At 34.9% G+C, this 22,619-nt stretch overlaps 1 protein-coding gene and 1 pseudogene across 1 annotated transcript; both read left to right on the top strand.

The window, feature by feature from the left end:
* Positions 1–2,652: 2,652 nt before the first annotated feature.
* Positions 2,653–5,415, top strand: LOC108818868 (uncharacterized). The gene is made up of 10 exons (XM_018591819.2): positions 2,653–3,013; positions 3,092–3,166; positions 3,461–3,514; positions 3,605–3,683; positions 3,775–3,890; positions 4,075–4,158; positions 4,247–4,330; positions 4,399–4,550; positions 4,619–4,769; positions 4,837–5,415. Exons 1-10 carry the CDS (start codon positions 2,690–2,692, stop codon positions 5,158–5,160), a joined length of 1,443 nt encoding a protein of 480 aa, XP_018447321.1. The 5' UTR covers positions 2,653–2,689; the 3' UTR covers positions 5,161–5,415.
* Positions 5,416–7,841: 2,426 nt separating this feature from the next.
* On the top strand, positions 7,842–21,827 carry LOC108820399 (putative disease resistance protein At1g63350; annotated as a pseudogene).
* Positions 21,828–22,619: the final 792 nt, after the last annotated feature.

Raw genomic sequence — 22,619 nt, 5'->3', positions numbered from 1 at the left:
ATTTTTCTACCATATGTGTTTCACACAAGTGAATTATTCATACATGTGGTTCTTTGAAAATAAATGTTTTATAAGTCAAATAATAAATTGGCTCCATAGAAAGAAATATAAAAAATTGAAACCAGCCATTGTTTTAAAATTGTTTAAAAACCATGTAAAACCTATTATAAATTTAGATAATTATTTATATTCTATACAACTACTTAAAAATCTATATTAAATTTCATGTTAAATTTCTTCTATTTTTATTATGCTTGAAATTTTTATATTAATTATATTATTATATTATTATATTATATACAATAATTTATGCTTTAACATACTTAGAACACAATGTTTTATTAATTTCTTTGACGTTCTTTACCAATAATTAGCATGTATGTTATGTTAATTTTTAAATTAACTCCCCTATATTTGTTTATATTATTTGATATCGATTTGCTCTATATTTTTAAAATAAATATGTTATTCTGAAAATCTTGACTTTTTTAAATTCTCTGTGTAAATTTTTAATATTATGTAGTATCAACTTTTAAAATAAGTGTGTTTTAAATTCTTATAATTTAAATTTTTGAAGTTTATATTTTTAAAGATATTTTAGTTAGTTTTATATTAAGTTTCCAAAAAGTGTTATATATGAAAAGTTAATTCTTTGTAATGAGTTTAAAAGTTTATATTAATGTATATGAAAATTTATTTTATTTTAAACAATTGGTTTTTGAAAAATTTTGACATTTTTTTTATCTCATTTCATAAAAGATTCTATCAAACCCATTGTGGTCATCATCCTTCGAGAAAACTATTATTGAAATCAAAGTCAATCGTCTTCCTAACCTCACAGCCGGTGCAACATGGGTAGACCTAGGCAAGTCCTAGGTGGAGCAAGTGCCATAAAAGTTTTTTTTTGCCATTAATTGCATTGAAAATCAAGGATCTTAAATGGTTTATAATCTTCAATGCCTCCATACACCTTTGATTATATTTTGTTATTTTATCAAGTCTACCCATATTGTGAAATTTGCTAAATCCATCCCTTGGTGCAATGGATCCAGTCCAAGATCAACCGATCTTATAACTTCTCAAGAAGCGTCAAGACAACTTTCATGGGCACACTGAGTCGAGGTTTAACTACTTATAGGCTTCTCCCGACAACTTTCTATTCAGCTCTTCGACTTGTTTGTTGTTAAGCTCAAATATAGCAATCAATATTGTGATTTATTATATTTTCTCTGTGTAACAAAGCCATTATGTTTCACTTGTATTTGATGTTTCTTTTATCAAAATAGGAGCAAATATCTTAACCTCTTCAATTTTTAATCTAGACACATATTATTTCGTTGTTTCGTTTCTCTCTTGCTTGAATTATGATAAGAGCAAAATATTCAAAATATATGTATATATATAAAGAGAAATTGCCAAAAATACCATTTTTATAGTACAACTTTTCATGTTTACACTAACCACTTTTACCACTACTTTTAATGAAGGGTTTAGATTTGAAAGTTTAGGATTTAGGGTTTAGATTTGATGTTTTAGAGTTTAAGGTATATAGTTTAGGGTTTAGGGTTTAGAGTTGAGGATTTAGGGTTTAGAGTTGAGGATTTAGGGTTTATAGTTTAGACTTTAGGGTTTAGGGTTTAGGATATTGAATTCAGGGTATATAGTTTAGGGTTTAGGGTTTAGAGTTGAAGATTTTGGGTTTAGGGTTTAGAATTAGAGGTTTAGGATTTAGAATTTGGGATTAGAATTTTGAAACGCATATAAAAACAAAGATATAAGAGTTTTTACCATTTCAATAAATAATGTATTTTTGAAAATGTGTATTTAGTGGTGGTAAAGATGAATAATGGTACCTTGAAAGTGGTATTTAAAGTGATATTTTAAATATGAGAAATTACCAAAAATACCATTTTCATAGTACCACTTTTCATGTTTACACTAACCACTTTTACCACCACTTTCAATGAAGGATTTAGATTTGAAGGTTTAAGATTTACGGTTTAGATTTGATGTTTTAGGGTTTAGGGTATATAGTTTAGGGTTTAGAGTTGAAGATTTAAGGTTTATAATTGATGATTTAAGGTTTATAATTGAGGTTTTACGGTTTAAGGTTTAGAGTATTGAATTTAGGGTATATAGTTTAGGGTTTAGGGTTTATTGTTGAAGATTTAGGGTTTAGGGTTTAGAGTTGGAGGTTTAGGATTTAGAGTTTATAATTAGAATTTTGAAAAGTATATAAAAACAAAGATATAAGAACCTTTAACCTTTTAATAAATAAGGTATTTTTGAAAATGTGTATTTAGTGGTGGTAAAGATGAATAGTGATACTTTAAAAGTGGTATTTTTGAAAATTGCCCTTCTTTGTAATATACGTAATTTCAGTTTTTACAAATAGGATACAATGGTTTATATAAAGTTATAACTATATTATGAAATTATTAATAATTTTTTAAAGTAAAAAGTGAATATTGAGTTCTTTCAGATATAAAACAAAATTATATGAAATTATAGTAAAATAAGTATAATGCAATTGTACAAGTCAAAATATAAGTTCAATTCAGTCGATCTATATACCGAAATTCTGAACCAAATAATTATTTGAACCGGTTCAGTTTTCGGTCCAGTTTTGTGTTTATAATTTTATTGCGAAATAGAGCGCCGGCTACAAGAACTCATCATCGGTTTGGCGATGTTGTCGGCTGTTATGAAGCCCTTACTCTCTCCGTCACCGTCGCTGTTTCGCCTTCCTCCCCTTTCTTCATTTTCCTCTTCTCTCTCACTCTTCTTTCCCTTTCACTCTCCTCACCCCTTTACGCCTCTCCGTTCCTCCCGCCGCAACTACACTCGCCGCCACGCGTCTCTCTCCGACCACCACCTCTCATGTTCCGTTCCCGAGAAGCCTCTTCGTGTCGCCGTCCTCCTCAGCGGCGGCGTCGATAGCAGCGTCGCCCTCCGCCTCCTCCACGCCGCCGGACACTCCTGTACCGCTTTCTACCTCAAAATCTGGTTCCAGGTTCGCGTCTGTGATTCTCAGTCTCATGTCTCTCTGTCTAGAACATGGAGTTTGTGATGTGTTTCTAATGTTCTGTAGGAAGGCTTTGACAATTTCTGGAACCAGTGCCCCTGGGAAGACGATTTGAAATACGCAAAGCATGTCTGTGAGCAGGTAGTGCTCCTGATCAAACCTTTAAACCCTGAGACTATGTTCTTGTTTTTTTAGATTCTTTCTTGTTGGAAAAGGTTCATACTTTATATACTTCACTTGGAACATATGTTTACTGCTTATTCGGAAAGGTTCATACTTTGTAAACTTAGAGCAATGAAAGGTTCATAAAGGTTCATATTTATATGCTTCACTGGAAGATATGTTTACTGCTTATTCGAAAAGGTTCATACTTTATATACACAAGAGCAATGAAAGGAGGATGTTTACTGCTTCTTGTGGTGTTAAATTTTACAGGTTGATGTACCTTTAGAGGTTGTGCATTTAACTGATGAATACTGGGAAAGAGTTGTAAGTTCTTTTTTTTTTTTTGAATGCTTCTTTTTACATTAGTTGTCTAATGGGTTAGGGTTTCTGATTGGATTTTCGATGATAAGTTAGGTTTCTTACATTATTGAGGAGTACCGTTGTGGGCGTACTCCTAATCCGGATGTTCTATGCAATACTAGAATCAAGTTTGGTAAGCTCATGAAAAAGACTTGTGCTTTAAGTGGAAGTGTATGTGCTACTTTTGTCTAATCTCAGCTAGAGATTGTATCTTATGTTTTTAGGGGCATTCATGGATGCTATTAGTGATATGGAGTATGATTACATAGCCTCAGGTCATTATGCTAAAGTTGTCCATCCTCCTGCTGGTCCATCTGTTTTGGAGCTCTCACAAGACATGGTACTTCTATGAACACTCATTACTTAATCTAGCTTCTTTTTTTCGCTCACTTGCTAGGTGTAAATTTTGCATTATTGTTATAGGGTAACAATGCTTCTTCAGTACATTGCTTCTTCAGTACATTGCTTTGGCGTTTAGCATCTCTACCACAAAATCTCGTTATTGTTCTATTTTTATTCTCCAGGTGAAGGATCAGACCTACTTCCTCTCACATCTCTCTCAAACCCAGCTTAAGCGACTCCTGTTCCCACTTGGTTGCGTAAAGAAGGTATTTGAGGAGGATGTTATATCTTTCCAAAAACAATTTTGATTTGTTGGTGGTGATTGTCATGCTTTGTTATCTGATTGATGTACAGGAAGAAGTTCGCAAACTAGCCACAGAATTTGATTTGCCAAATAAAGACAGAAAAGATTCACAAGGAATATGTTTCCTTGGGAAGGTATATTGTTCTTCTAGTTTACAACAGCTTAACCTAGTGCAAAGCCTGAAACATGTGTTCTGTAATAGATAAAGTTCAGCGACTTTGTCGGAAGACACATAGGAGAGAAGGAAGGGATTATATTGGAAGCTGAAACTGGAGACTTTCTTGGTAACCATAGAGGATTTTGGTTTTACACTATTGGACAGCGTCAAGGCTTGCGTTTACCCGGTGGACCCTGGTATGTTAAGCTTAACTTGTCATCCCAATGCTGAGTCTATGAGATCATGCTTCTCTACCTCTGTGCAGGTATGTTGTTGAAAAGGACACCAAGAACAATGTCGTGTTTGTCTCGAGAGATTACTACTCAATCGACAAGAGAAGGCGGGTTTTCCGTGTTGGCTCCTTGAGATGGCTTAGTGGGAAACCTTTAGACAATGTTAGGCAGCTTCGTTGCAAGGTAAAAACGAATATAATTGGTTACTTTTTCTAACACACGATGGCTACTGATAAGTTGAGTTTTATAGGTAAGGCATGGGCCTGGCTTTTACAGCTGCAGCTTTGAAATGGAAGGAGATGTTGCGGTTGTACATCTAGAGGAAGACGACCAAGGTCTAGCTGCTGGACAGTTTGCAGCTTTCTATGAAGGAACCATTTGCATTGGTTCTGGCGTTATCCTGGAATCATGGGACGATCAGTGTTTCCCTGTCTGTGAAAAAGCTCTTCAACTAGCAGCTGTGGAAGACAAAACCAAACTTGGGAAACCTGTCAAAATCATGACCATGCCAGTTACCACATCTGTTGAGGCTGTGCCAGGAGAAGAAAAGCTTGTAACAAAGGAAATGGTGTAGTAGTCTGAAGAAGCTACTTGAAGAGCTGAAAAAATTGAGAAGCAGATGTTGCTAGAGGATAAGATTACTAATATTGTTTAGGAAAAAGACTTGTAAGTTGTGACATTTGATAGTTTGGTTATGTCTTTTTATGTATGGTATGGCTTCAAGCTACTTCAATGGCTCTCAGTGGTGGCCTCATGGGAGATCATCTTGTAAGTTGTGACATTTGATAGTTTGGTTATGTTTTTTTATGTATGGTATGGCTTCAAGCTACTTCACTCTTTTGGGTTTCTTTTCTATTGGGTCATCCACCATTCCAGATTAAGCTACGGGTTGGAGAGCTTTGGGAGTTGCTGGGCTAAAAGGCGGTGTTGGGCTGCATCTTCTTTGTAACACTGCAACAGAAGCCGAAGCCGTTAGATTTCGTTACAACAAACGAAACAGAGTAACAAAAGCTGAGAGACTTTGATCTATAGCTTTCTTGTATTTCACTTTGCCTATCTTTTTTTGTAATCCTGTAACACAAGAGAGGTAGTGAGATTCATGAAGTGTACTCACACCAGAGGTTGATTGGGCAAACAAAGTGTTCATTGTCTTTCTAGCTTAGAGAACATTCAAACACTCAACAAGATACAAAGATCAATCGCAACAAGTGGCATTAGAGCGCTGGTATCAAGACAATCATCTCAAGTTCTCATTCGGAGTCAGCACAAGAAGCAAGTTCGATTCTCTACATTCAAAGCAAGCAAGAAGATCGATCAGGTCAAGGTTCGAAACTTATCTGGTTTATCTGTGTGTGTTGCTTGTTTTGAAGATTCCGCAAGATCGTTCATACTTCTTGATCAGCTGGTTATTGGTTATGGATCTGCTATGGGTTCTTTCAACTGCATCCTGAAAAATTGAAGATTAAGATACATAAGGTCAGTGATGGAGCCAACACAAGGGAGATTTGAAGTTGTAAAGTTTGATGAACAAAGAGACTTCGATATTTGGATTATGCGTCTTGGAGATTCTCGGATCGGACTCAGTACTAGAGGAAGAAGTGATCAAGACCGACGATCCAAGCAAGGAGGAAGATGCTACGAAGTCTAATGTTGATCTTAAGAGAGCTGCCAAAGATAAGCGTGTTAGGAGTCTTATCAAGATGAGCTTGCGTGGTCAAAATTATAAGAAAGACTTTTGGTATTTGGAAGGCTTTGGAGAAGGATTATCATACCAAATCGCTCTTAAACGGGATTTACCTCAAGCAAAGGTTTGCAAGTTACAAAATGGATGAGCATAAGATAATAAAGCAGAATCTAAATGCATTTCTAAAACTGGTGACTTGGAGAGTCTCGATATCAACATTTCAGATGAAGATCAAGCTATAAAGATTCTCACAGGTTTACCACCTAAATACGAGCCACTGGTTCATACTTTAAAGTATTGAAGTGGAAAGATACGCTGCTCAATGTTAATGAGGTGATAACCTCAGCTCATGCCAAGAAAACGGAGCTAAGAGAAAAGGTTTGCTGCACAAACAGAAAGGTGAAGCAGAGGGCCTATACATCTGCAACAAGGGAAGGTCAGACAAGAAAGATAGTCGTTTCACGAGGAATATATCAAAGAGTAGAGACAAAAGATTTCAGAATTCAAGCAGAAACAATAAGAATGATAAAGGCAGCTTTATATGTGAAAAGGAGGGTCACTGAAAGAGGGAGTGTCCCGACAAAGGAAAGAATAGGAATGCTGATTCAGCAAACATCGCTTCAGTTAAGAAAGAGCCGTTGATCTTAACTGCGAGTATTCAGGACACTAGAGGCGAATGGACTATGGATTCAGGAGAAAGTTTCCACATCACACATAACAAAGAAGCCCTATTTGATCTACATGAAGGTGAAGGTGGTAAGGTGTTAATGGAAAATGATACATATAGAGAGACCAAAGAAGCCGGGAAAATCAGGATAAAGAAACCTTATGGTTCTAATGTCATACTTACTACAGTAGAAGGAATTTGATATCTTATGGCTGTCTAGAGAAAGCTGAATGTAACTACATTGGTGACAAGTTAAAAGTAAGGTTCTACAAGGATGGAAACAAAGTCATATCAGGAAACTACACTGATGGGTTAATATACTATCTTTATGGTAAAGTACTGGAAGGAGAAGTTAATACATCAGCATCTAGAGTTGATCCTACGAGGAAGTGGCATTCTAGATTAGGTCATCTAAGCTTGAAGAACATGTAAGCACTAGAGAAGCAGGGTTACTTGGAAAGCAAGGATGTTAACTCACTCAAGTTTTGCGAGGAATGTGTGTTAGGAAAGGCACACAAGCAGAGATTCAAAAAGGGAAAACATACATCTAAGGAGGTTTTAGAGTATATTCATTTTGATCTACGGGGAGCACTATCATCTAAAGAGACGTATTGGACTGACCGGCATGAGCAGAGTGAGTATCACTACGTGTGCATACACATAATTGCTCTGGCAGAGGTTAGAAAAACTGTGAAGTTGTAAATATTTCCTTAATGAAAGTTCTATGAGCACAAAGGAAATTATGGTCATAGTGTGTTCTACTATGCAAATAGTGATTTTTTTTTTCAGATGGACCCATCTACTAGAACAAAGATTCTGCAAGTTGTAATCAGAAATAATTTGATAATTGTGGTATTCTCTGTTATACATTTTTCGATGGCCCCATCCATAATGCTGAATCATAGTGCACTCACACAAACCCTATCTTATCTTCTCCTCTCCTAATAATTATTACTCATTTGCTTAACAGCTTTACAATTTTCTCTGTTTACTCACTCTCTTTCCTTTTCTGTCTCTGCAACGATGGGTAGTTGCTTCTCTGTATCACTGCCATGTGATCAAGTTGTGAATCAAGTCACTTCATTTTTATGTGTCAAAATGAGTTTCGTTCATAACCTCAAGGAGAATCTTGCTGCTTTGGAGACGACTATGGAAGTGCTGAAGGCAAAGCGAGATGATTTGTCAAGAAGGGTGGAGAATCAGGAGAATAAAGGTGGACAAAGGCTTGCGGAAGTCCAGGTATGGCTTACTAGAGTTGAGACCATTGAAATCCAAGTCAGTGATCTATTAAATGTTAGAACAACTGAACTTCAAAGGTTATGCATGCCTTTGTGGGTTTTGCACGAAAAGTTTAAAATTGAGTCTTCGTTATGGGAAAAGGGTTTTCATGATGTTGAAGGAAGTTGAGAATCTACAAGCTAATGGGTTTTTGGACGTGGTTGTTGACAAAGCTCAAGCGTCTGAAGTGGTAGAGAGGCCTGTTCAACCGGCATTCGGTGGTCGGGGAAAAAGGCTTGAAATTGTATGGAACTGTCTCATGGAAGATGGAGTGAGTATAATGGGTCTGTTTGGCATGGGTGGAGTTGGGAAAACAACACTACTCACACATATCAACAATGAGTTTCTCAAGACAAAGGATGCTTTTAACATTGTGATGCAGCGCAAGCTACGATAACACAATGAATCCTATTTAGTCTGAGAATACCTAGGATCAAAGTCTTCTTGATTCGTTGAGAACTCTCGAGTTCTAGCCGTAACAAGGAAATAAAAGGATTTCAAACATCTCTTTATAAAATATCAATATCAATAATCCTCAATACAAGTCTAAGCATAAAACACCTATTTATATGAAAACTAAATAACCTAAAAACTATTAAAATCCTTAAGATAATTATAACTAATTAAGATAAATATCAAAACAAATAATAAACTAGATAATTAAGATATTTGGAATATATCCAAATATCTCTCTGCACCATTCTTTCCGGGTTGGAGAAGATTCGTCCTCGAATCTTAACCGTGGTCTTCGATTAATTTTCCTCTTTTATACCATATGTAAAATTCTTCAAGCCATCGAATATATTGATCCTTTGTATAAAATCTTTTTGTTTGCCAAAAACCAATTACGCCACATGGCATAATCAATTGCCTCCTTGCCCTCTTGAACTTCACAGCAAATTTAGATAAAGAATCCAATACGTCTTCAACACCGTGCGGTGGAGAAAGTGTAGACCAATTACCTTCTTTAGACCTTGATATTTGACTTTTGACAGCACCAAAAAAGTCTCTCACGTGCTTGTTTGTTGACTTGAACACATCCTTGTATAATATCAAATCGACCGGTTTGATAATAATCACGTCTTCACCGTATTGATCATATATTGCAGGACCAATAATCTCTTTGTACTCTCCATACAAATCTGTTGTCGAATTAAATGGATATTCATCCGTTTGATAAAAACACCCAAACGACATGGTATTGAACGAAGCAGAATCGACTTTGATTTAGAAAACCAAAGTGTTGGCTCTGATACCAAACTGATGCAGCGCAAGCTACGATAACACAATGAATCATATTTAGTCTAAGAATACCTAGGATCAAAGTCTTCTTGATTCGTTGAGAACTCTCGAGTTCTAGCCGTAACAAGGAAATAAAAGGATTTCAAACATCTTTTTATAAAATATCAATATCAATAATCCTCAATACAAGTCTAAGCATAAAACACCTATTTATATGAAAACTAAATAACCTAAAAACTATTAAAATCCTTAAGATAATTATAACTAATTAAGATAAATATCAAAACAAATAATAAACTAGATAATTAAGATATTTGGAATATATCCAAATATCTCTCTGCACCAGAGCACGCCATTGATGTTTTGTCTACGTATGCTGCTGAGTTTTCTGGCATGGAAAATGAGATTCTTACAATTCTCAAGTTTAGTTACGAGAATCTAAAGGATGAACATGTCAAATCATGTTTCCTATATTGCGCCTTATTTCCAGAAAATTATAGAGTTTATAAACTTTATTTGATAGAATACTGGATATGTGAAGGGTTCATAGATGAAAGTATAGGTATGGTAAGGGCTGTGAAGAAGGGTTATGAAATAATCGGTAGCCTTATTCGTTCATCTTTGTTGATGGAGTATGGGCCACATCACGTGTACATGCATGATGTGGTTCGTGAGATGGCCCTGTGGATCGCATCTGACTTTAGAAAGAAAAAAGATTATTTCATCGTGCAATCAGGCATTGGGTTAAACAAAATACCGAAGGTTCAGAACTGGAACATTGTGAGGAGAATGTCATTGATGTCTAATAAGTTTGATCGTATATCTGGCAGCCTGGATTGTCTTGAACTCAAAACTTTGTTCTTGCATCAAAACCAGACATTGGCAAGTATCTCTGGCTCATTCTTCATGAACATGCCAAGACTAGTTGTTTTGAATCTATCGGGTAATAGAAATCTCTATGAACTGCCAGACGAAATATCACAGTTGGTTTCATTGAAATACCTCGACATGTCGAACTCAGGTCTACAATGTCTGCCTGTTGGTTTCCTAAAGCTGAAAGTTCTAACTCACTTGAATTTGGACGCCACGGAGAACCTTTCAAGTATTGTGGGGATATCAGCACTGCTGAATCTGAAAGTAGTGAAATTATGGAAATCTAAAGTTTCATACGATCTCAACACAGTGAAAGAGTTACTTGGCTTGGAACATTTAGAAGCTCTAACCCTAAGTATCAGTTATGATTCAGGCCTGGATCAACTTTTATGCTCTCACAACCTGATCCGTTGTACAAAAGTTCTGCAGATAAACTGTTTGGAATTGGATTCATTGGAGGTGTCGCTCTTAGCAAGTATGGAGACACTTTCTCTAGTCACCCTCAATGAATGCACCTTTTATGAGAAAAAGATGGATAGTGCAATAAGCAAGATGGTGCCTCCTCTGCACAATCCGATACGTGCATGCTTCTTGACCCTCTCTAATATTTATATATTGCGTAGCAAAGGCCTTAAAGATTTGACGTGGCTGATGTTCGCTCCAAATCTCAGAGTGCTTTATGTTGAAGGTGGAGATGAACTAGAAGACTTGATACAGGAGGAGAAAACTATCGCATGTGAAGGATCAGGGTTTGTTCCTTTCCGAAGACTAGAGTCTCTACAGTTGATTAATTTACGGGAGCTGAAGAACATCTACTGGAGACCTCTGCGCTTTCCCTTTCTTAGGGAAATCTGCATAGAAGAATGCCCAAAACTAAGAAAGCTTCCACTTAATTCTGAAAGCTGTCCAAGTGGTGAAAAGGGAATGGCCATAAAATACAAAGGAAGAGAATGGTTAGAAGGTATTGAATGGGAGGATGAAGCCACCAAAGCCCGGTTCCTACCTTCATGCATTGAGGTCTGAGTTTCTCCCTCACTTCTTAGGTTGTTGTCATTGTGTCATTTGTTCATAGTTTGTTTTTTCTTTTAGAATCTTATTGGTTTGAAACTTGATATTGTTCCTTACGATTACAAAAACAATGAAACATATGGGTTATGTATATAATATGTAATATATGTTTGGCTTTGGTTGGCTTCACAAGATCTGAAGTCGTGTTTGCTGGTATGCAAAGTTGTCTAATCTCCCAATATCACCATTGTTTGGTATCTCTCTAAACGGTCTTTTATTATTAGGGAAATTGGACTGTATAACAAGAAAAAAAATCATAATTAGAGAAGTAATCAAATGTCCTGTTATAAAATCCATTGTGTGGATGGACCATAACCAAGTACTTAACCAAGTACTATACAAGTCCAACATATACAAGAGGAAGTGCAAGGAGGTTTACATCCGGTCTACATCGATTCATCTACAAACCGGACCGAGATCAGAAGACTCAGTCAACCTTGGAGATATCACCATGACCAAGTCTTCTCTATGACATCAATGTAGTCAATGTAATCAATGTGTAGATTTTATTCCTTGTAAAGCATTTGTAAACCCTTGTATCAAACCACTATATATTGTGGTGTTGGCTAATGAGAAATACACACAACTTTCTCACAAATCACTCTCCACATTCTCTTTAGTTTATAACACGTTATCAGCACGATAGTGCTCTCCACCTGAGAAGTCTCTCTCCACCTGAGCTCTCTTTTTCGGCCATCTTTTCCGGCCAGAAAATCTTAAATTCAGGCGTAACTTTAAACCGCCGTATCTCTCAAACCATGTGGAACCAGACGACGATCCACCTATCAAACTGAAGCCCAAGACGAGAGGAATCCGTTACCGAAGACGGCTTGTCGATCCGATCTCTGACGCGTCGTGAATAGCATATACAATCCGCGCCGCCGACTCATGGTTTTCCGGCCAGCTCCTCCACCTCTCTCTCAACCAGCTCATCTGTGGATCAACTCTCTCTCATGGTGGTCCATTCAGATTCTTGTGGTGTAAAATGGTAAACTAATCTATCCATAAAATCTAAGAACACCATTATATTTGAAAAGAAATCTAAGGATCTATATGAATCCATAATATTAAACTTGTTTCTATGATCCATTGATCCATAAGAAACTTGATTCTGAATTATTTTGAATCCATAAAAGTTGTAATTCTCTAAAGGTTCTAAATATCTCAAATCAGATTAAAATATTTAAAAATCTATATGAATATTGATTATAAAATTCTTATAAAATAAAATGTTAAATCCTAAATCCCCTTCTTGGTTTGTAAGCCATAAATCGGCTCTACATTTCTCCTATATGATCCGGCCTTAAATCCAGATTTGTCTAAGGATTGAAACCAATAATCAAACCTTTGTTCATTCGCATCACCAGCTGTTCCAGCAGGTTGTATAAGTCGTTTATCAATACCATCAAAACCCTTAAACCTCTTGCTTGGTTTTTCAACCAGCAAAATCGAAAATCCAAAGATCAAAACCATGAATCCAGTCAACCAAAAATAAAATCGAAATTAAATCCCATCATTGCATATCTTTGAATATTGATGTTTGCTTTGTAACTGTTAAAAGTTTTATGATTTTTATAAATGCAAAATCGGATTTTATAAATGCATATTTGATTTTATTAAATGCATATCTTTGACTGAAAATGTTTATAAAATTTTTATAACATATAGTCTTGATTTTAATAAGATAGAATAAATATGCATGAAATCATTTGATCATATAGGTTGATAGCTAAATAATTGAACCAACCTTGAATAGATTTCATATCATATTGAATATTGATCACATAAGTTGATAGTTAATCTTGATCTTTTACCATGCTTGAAACTGATGATTGAATTGTATATTGATCATGTTGCATAAGCATATATCAGTTTAGTAAAAATTTGAATCATCTTGAACCAACTTTGAATGCAATTGTCATATTGTTTAAAATCTGACCATGCATAATTGTCATATTGCTAAGACTGATTTTATGTTTGCATATCATTGACAATCCTGATAATTGTTCATATAAATTAAATTGGTTCATATTGCTTGCATCTAAATGATTCACACTGCTTGCATATAATTAGACCAAATCGGTTTTCATTTAAACTTAGCATGTTTGCTTTGATTGAAATCATAAACATGTTCAAACCGATCAAACATGGATAAGTAAATTGTTAGATCATTCACATATCATGAACTGATCATTTCCATGCATCTTCTTGTCATATAGTTTATTAAGAATTAAGCATCCTTGCTTTTATTAAAATATAAACCTTCCTTGAAACCAATTGATTTAAAAATCTGATTGAATTTGGTTTAGACATTTCCTGAAAATTATAAATTTTCTTGTCTTGGTTTACCCGGTAAAGGGGGGAAGGAATCAGTTATTATTTTATGATCTTTGAAAACCAAATATCCTCATGCATTAAGAATCACATTTATATTATTTTGGTCCAATGCTTAGGACAGAACATCCGATTAGTTCTTGAGCCATGCATTTATCATTCGACCATTGTGATTGATTTTCATCCATATTGCTTGATCTCATTTAAAATTATGATTGATCCTTATTCAAAATTCTAAAGGGCTTGGAAACCCTATATGAAATTATATACATATATATATAATCAATCCAAATATGAATTATAATTAAAAGGATCACTAGATGCAGTGATCAATTGATCATTGTCATACTAGAAATGCTTAAAGCAAATATATTATATGATTTGGGGGAAGCCTTATTAAATCATTATTAAATCATATAAATTAAATCATATAAATTAAGGCTTTTATTGCTTGCATAAATTCTTGATGCTTGAAAGCAATGTTAATTCAGATGTTGAAAATCATCTTGAAATCTAAATCTTGGTGACTATATCTAAATTTCTCACTTTTGAGATAGATACAAGGCGATTTTCTTAATCATAAGCCATCACCTTACTGAAAGTCTCAATGATCAATATCTCACTATTGAGAATCCTCTCGACCTTTGGATAAAACTTAAATCCAGAAATGATCACCATAATACGGTGCTATTACCAAAGGTCCTATATGATTTGAGGGACCTAAAGACCCAAGACTATAAGTCTGTGGATGAGTATAACTCGGCTCTATTCATGATAGTCTCATAGTTGAAACTGTGTGGAGAGACTATCACATATGCTGACATGTTAGAGAAGAAATTCTCTACATTCCACAAGCAATGTTTTGCTTCATCAATAATACCGAGAAAAGGGTTCCTCCACATATGCAAATTTAATCTCTTGTTTGTTGCTTGCTAAGCAAAACAATGAGTTACTCATGAGGAATAGTGAGATGAGGCCTCCTGGATTTTAAGGCATTGCCTAAGGCATATACGGCCACAGAGCCATATGAAAGAGTCAAACCATAGCCATGTGAAAGGCCATGGAAGATGGCAAGAGTGTGCGTGGATATCACCCACAGTCACTCCATAGTCGAGGCCGAGGCCAAGGTTATCAACCTAGCCGTGGGTATAAGTCCGATTTTAATACCCATGCCACGACAAAATTTGCTTGCCATCGGTGTGGGATGAATAATCATTGGGGCAACCGATGTAGAACTCCCAAACACCTTATTGAACTCTACCAGGAGATCATAAAGGGATAGAACCCTATGGCCCATTGGGTCCATCTAGATGGTGCGAATAATTTCGACCATAAGAATGATGATCATCTTAAATACGAGACTTCATATTGCCTTAAAGAGGCCAATTAGATTTTGACATCATTTTACTTTGTCTTTGTTCTCTATTGTGGACCAAGCCACATTACATTATGAGACAAAATATATTTTATTCAAGGTCATGGCTAGTCCAACCTCATGATGCCTAAAGGCACGCATCTAAAAATCTCAGATGCATTACATTCCACATAAATCAAAGTAAAATTTATCAAAGTTTCAAAGACATTCATATGAATGGTCTACATATTGAAACTATGGGCAAAGGAAAGAAAGGATTCCTTATGATTTATGAAAATGCCCAAGGCCAAAGGAAAGTCCTAGAGACTATACCTAGTATATCTATAGGCCTTCATTAAGCCAAGATAAATATGATTGTGGGTTAATACCCCAAATCACTTTCCAAAGAGTTCAGAGAAGCCTTTAACATATGGCACGACATGCTCGGCCATCCAGGCTCTATTATGATGCATAAAATACTCTTGAACTCATTTGGACATTCCTTGAAAGAAAGGAAAAGAAGTCCGACCAAGGCTTTGCCTAAAAGGCATTATATTCACCCTGTAAGACCCATTGAATTAAGAAGAAAATATGGTTTCCAAGAATGGGCAAAAAAGGAATAAAAGTACCTAATTTAAAATAGCCTAAGTGGTCGAGACTACATTCTCTATTGATCTAGAGATCAATATGATATTAGGCAAATAGCCAGGGCAATCATAATCATGTTTGATTGACCCACGAAAATTATCACTTAGATGGCATTACCATACTTAGCCATCTGAATTATGATGCAAAGATTTAAAAAAAAAGGCACAAAAGCTATCCCATAAGATCTCACGTTTGTGCAATTTATATCTATGCACAAGGGAATTTATTGTCCCAAGCACCACGAATTAGAGTATGTTCATGAGGGGGAGTGAGGACAAATCCCATGATACATGACCATACTAAAATCCGTGAAACATGGTCCACAACCATATTACATATTGGTTGAATTTATGATATTATGACCATTACCTATAAGGTTCAAAATCTAAAAGTCCATATGCTTGGGGACATCATGAGTTATAAAAGATTAACTTGCATCAGGCCATAGATATTATATCAGGCCATATAAGTGATAATAAATATTCCCACCTCAGACTAATACGGGTCATGAGTCCAGACATATATCATATTAAGATATTATGAATTAAGATATTATGAATGAATCCACCACAAATATATGTGCCATCTAAAGATCATATGATCTTAGAATCTCATAAGGAGGATTGGGAATATATGTTGGATATATATTATGAATATACTTTCTCCATAAGTTTAAAAGAAACCTTGAGCCAAAATGGGTGATTTAATCATAGGCCAAGGAACAAGGATTACATAGGGTTTATGAATCCCAATATCCAACATTTGAAAGGAGAAGTAGTAAGCTGGTAAAGAATGGTATCAACCATCATTGTCTTGGCAAAGATCCTCGGACTAGAAAAGATTTATAGACGTCCATATGCTACAATGATAGCAAAATAAAATGCCAGACACATTGACCCGAGAAAGAATGACTATGTCATCCCAGCTTAGCGCCACACGGTTTTGATGTCTTAAAGACACAACCAAGTTGCTACAGAGTCTAATATAAGACCAAATATATGTTCCAAAAGGAACCTCGGAAATTAAAGAAAGGTGCAAAAAGAAACCGAGGTCATAGACTTTCCAGACAAGGCCGAAATGGCTATGCCGTCAGTATCAACACTTGGGGTTCGGGACGCCGGGCCTCATGGTACTGAAGGCATTGATAATGATGAGATCTCAATGAATTATTTGATGTCTGGAAGGAAACCATACATATATAAATGTGTCGACACAATACATTCATAAGAAAAAGCGCGAATATGTAGCACATGAATAATGAATCGAGGATCATGAACCCACGCAAGAGTACTCATAATAATGAATAAAGAAAGAAACGTGGGGTTTCTAAAGTGACAAATTAAAGGCGTATTGAATTGGCCATGAATATGTAAACGCCATATGATGCCCAGTGAATAGATAAATCCTGAAAGAAGGATAAAATCGTGAGACAGACCAAGGGAGGTCTATATAATCCAAAGTGGTGGATAATACTACATATGTCACTACATATAATGTCTGGAAGAAATTCAAAAGATGTAGTATGTTATATATGACTCACTGGATGATGATAATATTATTGGTACCTAAAAGGTTTACCAAAATATACTGAGCTCAGAATCATAAGATGAGAAAAGAAGTTCTCATGAACAGCATTTTCCTAAAGTTGTCCATGGACTGAATTAAATTGCTACATGTAAGCAAATGAAAAGGTTCTATAAGAACAATTCAAATCAGTCCATAGAGGAATTTTTAAATTTCTTGTGATATACTAACCAGCCTAAGATAGGTTAAATGGTTATTCATCAAACCTTAGAAAGGTTATAGACCATCACCACAAATTAGCCAAATTTTGGTAATACTTATGGTTGGTCAAAATTCTCAGCATGAACCAACCAAGCTGTGGTATGAATGAATAAGCTATCATAAAGATAAGCTATAAGATCAAAGTTCATCTTTGAACAAAAGGTGTAGGACCGCATTATGCGTCCATATGCGACCCAACGGGTCCGACCATATTATAAGATTTGGTCCATGATAAAGCTGTAGATCATGGATGTCATTAGACATAAATTTGAGGATCAATTAGATCAATTCTATGTCATGACCGTGTCCGGCCTAGATCAGTCCAATCGTCCATATATATATATGTGTACGAATTGCCGGCACACTAAGATTGACAATGTCTCAGATCAATCATAGATCATCTATGGACATATGTAAATAAGGATCATGATCTAACCGACATGACCTATGTTTAAAGTTGTTTATGGCAAATAATATTATACTCATAAAGCTAAGGCATATCCATAACTCCTAGAGAGCTAAGTAGCTCATACTTGATATAATGATGATCCATATTATACAAAGGATCTAAAGTACTAGCCAGCCAATATTATGGAAAGGCATATAAGAGTGATTTGGTCAAGGACCATAATCAAAACGACCAGAGTATAAATAGTACATTTTATCTAAAGTACTAAAGTGGTCGATATCAAAGTGGTACATTTTCTAAAGTACCATCAGGATTCTAAGAGACATGATATGTCCGAACAATACAAGATTGTTCAAGTAAAGAATCCATGAACATCTATTCAGCAAGTGATGTTCAAATCAGGGGGAGTAGTATGTGTTGTACTCTTTTTCCTTAACTATGGTTTTATCCCAATGAGTTTTCCTAGTAAGGTTTTAATGAGGCAACATTAAGCATATTATGAACTCATATGGTTATGGCATCCAAGGGGGAGTGTTATAAAATCCATTGTGTGGATGGACCATAACCAAGTACTTAACCAAGTACTATACAAGTCCAACATATACAAGAGGAAGTGCAAGGAGGTTTACATCCGGTCTACATCGGTTCATCTACAAACCGGACCGAGATCAGAAGACTCAGTCAACCTTGGAGATATCACCATGACCAAGTCTTCTCTATGACATCAATGTAGTCAATGTAATCAATGTGTAGATTTTATTCCTTGTAAAGCATTTGTAAACCCTTGTATCAAACCACTATATATTGTGGTGTTGGCTAATGAGAAATACACACAACTTTCTCACAAATCACTCTCCACATTCTCTTTAGTTTATAACATGTCCTACATTTTTTATACATACATTCTATTTTATGTAATATTACCATTTTGTCCTCAAGAACAACCGGTTGTACCTGCTAGAGAAAAAATAAAAAATATAATTATTAATTGTGTGAAGTAATTCTCATGGCTTTACAGACTTCATCCATCTTCTCTTTTTATTTCTTTGGTAACTTCATAGCAGTTGAATTTTCTATGGCACCGCTTTGAATCTTAATGTGTTGACTTCTTCTTCTTCATTCTTTGCAAGTGTATTTCTTCTTCTCTCCTGAAATCACAGGTCACACGACGGCGTTAAATTTGCAACGGCATATAGTATCAAACCGTTCTTGTTCCACCTCAAACCGTCAATTGTTGTCAGATCTCTGGAACTACGGTAAATTCTCGGGTGTTTACCTTCGAATCTCTTCATATGTTGTTATTTTCTTTTCTATTTGGGCGAATTTGATCATTTGATTTAGGATTTAGGTTTCCCCGATTGTTTTTATTATTTGTTACATTGAATTGTGAATTTTAGTGGAGACACATAGTAAATAGTATATTGATATAGTTTTTTGTATGGAATAGCATATGCAATAGAACTTGTTTGCGTGGGATCTTTTATGAATATTCTATTTGAAATAGAATAGAAAAAACTATATGCGCAAACTATTCTATTTGAGATGGAAATGATTGACAAGCTATTCTATTTGAGATGGAATTTCATGATTTGTAACGAATGCGCTATCGTTCTTTATCATTGTAATATTTGAAATATAAAAAGTTCATGTTTATATAAAATACAACGGATTACTCTGTTATAACCATGATTCCCTCGTACTTTGTTCTTCAAGTTTGGCATGGACTAAATTGTGGTGAAATAGTTGATTTTCACCAACATGAAAAGACAAAAGGTCTTGCGCGAGGGAACCGGAAGAGGGTTCAATCTTATTCGTTTTTATTTCATGTTCTATTGATATGAGTTTTGTATCAGTATACATATATGTTTTACATTAGTGTGTATATGATTTTGTAAAGAGAAATACTATATTGGGCGTAAATGGAATAGCATTGATTATGACATCAAATAAAACATAATACAATGTGATGTTGAATGGAATGATATTTATATAATGTTGTCTCTTCCACCTCTTTTTTGTAATGCCGTCAATCTGAATTTGGTGTAAGCATTGTCTCCTTCTCTACAGTCATAGACACTTCAAAATTTGAAAAATATGTATTGTGGTGTTTCGTTTGTCACATTTTTTATTATATATGCTCAGGTAGAATGAAAATGCATCTTATTGGTATTTCGAAATTTAGGTTTAGTTTATGGAAGATTATGGTTAATTGATATTGGATTAGGGTTTATTTTTTCATGTAGGGTTTAGTGATTAGTGGCTAGGGTTTAGTTTATGGAAGATTAGGGTTGACATTGGGTTATGGTTTATACTTTCGTGTAGGATTTAGTGTTTAATTGATATGTTTATATTATGTACAATTGTAGTTGACATTAGGTTTAGTGATTAATTGATACGTTATTTTAGATTTCAACCATATTTCCACATTTTCTATTCTATATGCCTCTTGTAGAATAGTAATGTATCTTCCTGGTATTTCAAAATTAAGATTTAGTTTATGGAAGATTTGGATTGGCATTAGATTAGGGTACACTAAAATAATGATTAGTTGATAGAATTTGGTTTATTATATAGTTTGTGTTGGGTTTAATGATTAGAGCTTATGATAGTGTTTAGTATTTAGAAATTATGAATGAATTTATAATTATATACTATTTCGGTCAGGTGGAATAGAACATTTAATTTATATGTGGTCAATAAAGTGTGACGTGGATAGCTCATTCTTCTTTTCTGTAAAATAGTTTAAGACATACTTGACCATATATTACATGAGTTACGTGGACACATAAAGCACATCTTTACCGGTTAATGGCAAAGAAGAAGGGCATTACCGGATAAATTAAGGTACAAATGCTAGTTTCTTTATTATGTCAAAATCATAGTTGTTCACTTAATTTTTCTTCAAAATATGGCTAGTACACAAATAAACCCTTATTATTAAGCCTTCTTGGATGCAACTAGCCTGTGATTTTTTTTTCCTTTTTTTAAACTAGCCTATGATTCACGCTTAGAGTTGATAAACATATAGTATACAGTTAATAAATTGGAACATTATATACAAAAAAATATAAATGAATTAAAACATTTTAAAAAATATTTAACATGAGAGCCATTTAAAAAGGAAATTTACTAGAATAACTCAAATTAGTGTAGAAATTACTAGAATAACTTTTAAAAGTTTAAAATTACGAACAATATTTTATGGTCGAAAATACACTTAACTATAGTTATATTAAAAAGTAATATTACAAAAGTGCCATTTAAAATTATTAAAAAAAAATCGACGACAGATTTATATAACAAAAAAACAAATCAATCAAAATATTAATCTGTTAAATTAAACTGTTGTAAAATTTATATATGCCATGTATTTGATGACAGACTTTTCAGTTACCGACAGATTTTTTAAACTGGCAGATTTGAATGGTCGATTTAAGATGCCGAGAGATTTATCTATTTTAGTCTGTCATATGTAATAACCGATTTGTTGAAGTCATCAGTTTTTTGGTTTTTTGTTTGAAGTAGTCAAAGTACTAGGTACATATTGGGTACGTCTGAGAAATTCTTTCATAGCGGCCACAACAATGTTGGTCATCAGCGACTTATCCATGTCTGAGATAACCAAGTTTGTTGAGATGGTAAACTCGAGGCAGCCATTGAAGAACAATTTCTTGGAAGAAGATCAAAATCAAGCGAAGGACAACTGTGGAGTAACTCAAATGGAGAAATGTGCATCTGGTTTATTTGTGGTGGGAAATGAGAAAGTGGCCTCCCCATGAATTTAGCTGCAATGATTGAAAACTTCTCTAGCTGACAAAATAAAATGTTAGTGAAAGTTTAATCTTTTAGATCAATCACAATGCACGAAACAGGTTTCATAAAGAAAAAAGCTAGAACCTCTTCTCTAAGCATTTTAGATTCAAAGCTTCTGTTAATCAAACTAAGAGTCTTCATGAACATGAGAATCACCACAGTTGTGGCAAATGGTGTGTGTGAGCCAATGTTTTCGCAGTGAATCCTATCATGCTCTTCTTTGAGTGCACAATTATCAGCCCTTTCGTGTTCTGCCTGCAAGAAGAAACGATGGATCAGCAAAACTAAGGACTTCTCTTTCTTTTTTATTGGAGAAGAGACAAAGCGAGGAAGAGAATAAGTAAAAAGTTGAAAACCTTCTTCTGTATTTTTCGGTTCTGAAACTAAACTTGATCTGTTTTGGAGCTAAACCCAGTTCTCCGCTGAGTTGCATCCTCTGTTTCTCAACTAGATATTGACACTCATCGAAAGAACTGCAAACAAAAGCATAAGAGAACATAAAGAATGAGTTGGAGAAAACAATTGAGTAGAGAAAAAGAGAGAATACGATTGAAGCCGTTGGATCAAGTGTGGTGTGTGGCGGTCGAAACGCTTCTAGATAAAAAAATCTCAGAGAGAAGAGCACCCACCATACCACACAGTAAATCCATCCTTCTCTTCCACATACTTTTATGATTTATTAAAATAATTTTATGCGTTTAAAATTAGTTTAGGCCGACAAACTACAATTCTTGGTAAGCCCGGTAAAAATATCCGGATACAAAGAACTGACCTGAAACCGACCTGAAAATCAGAATACCAAATCCATTGGACCCGTGTAAATATCCAAATAGGTCCTGAACTATTATACCTGAAGAACCGGTCCAGAACCTGACTCA

The sequence above is a fragment of the Raphanus sativus genome, chromosome 8 (genome assembly GCF_000801105.2).
Source record: "Raphanus sativus cultivar WK10039 chromosome 8, ASM80110v3, whole genome shotgun sequence".
NCBI lineage: Eukaryota > Viridiplantae > Streptophyta > Magnoliopsida > Brassicales > Brassicaceae > Raphanus > Raphanus sativus.
Note: the sequence above shows the minus strand (reverse complement) of the source record. Positions and strands in the feature narration are given on the sequence as shown.

What these genes read in the sequence shown, in the direction of transcription:
- LOC108818868 (XM_018591819.2), top strand. Translation starts at nt 2,690, where the DNA reads ATGTTGTCGGCTGTTATGAAGCCCTTACTCTCTCCGTCACCGTCGCTG. An exon ending in GAATATGTTTCCTTGGGAAG is followed by an intron (nt 4,331 to 4,398) that starts GTATATTGTTCT and finishes GTTCTGTAATAG; the next exon opens with ATAAAGTTCAGCGACTTTGT. An exon ending in TTAGGCAGCTTCGTTGCAAG is followed by an intron (nt 4,770 to 4,836) that starts GTAAAAACGAAT and finishes TGAGTTTTATAG; the next exon opens with GTAAGGCATGGGCCTGGCTT.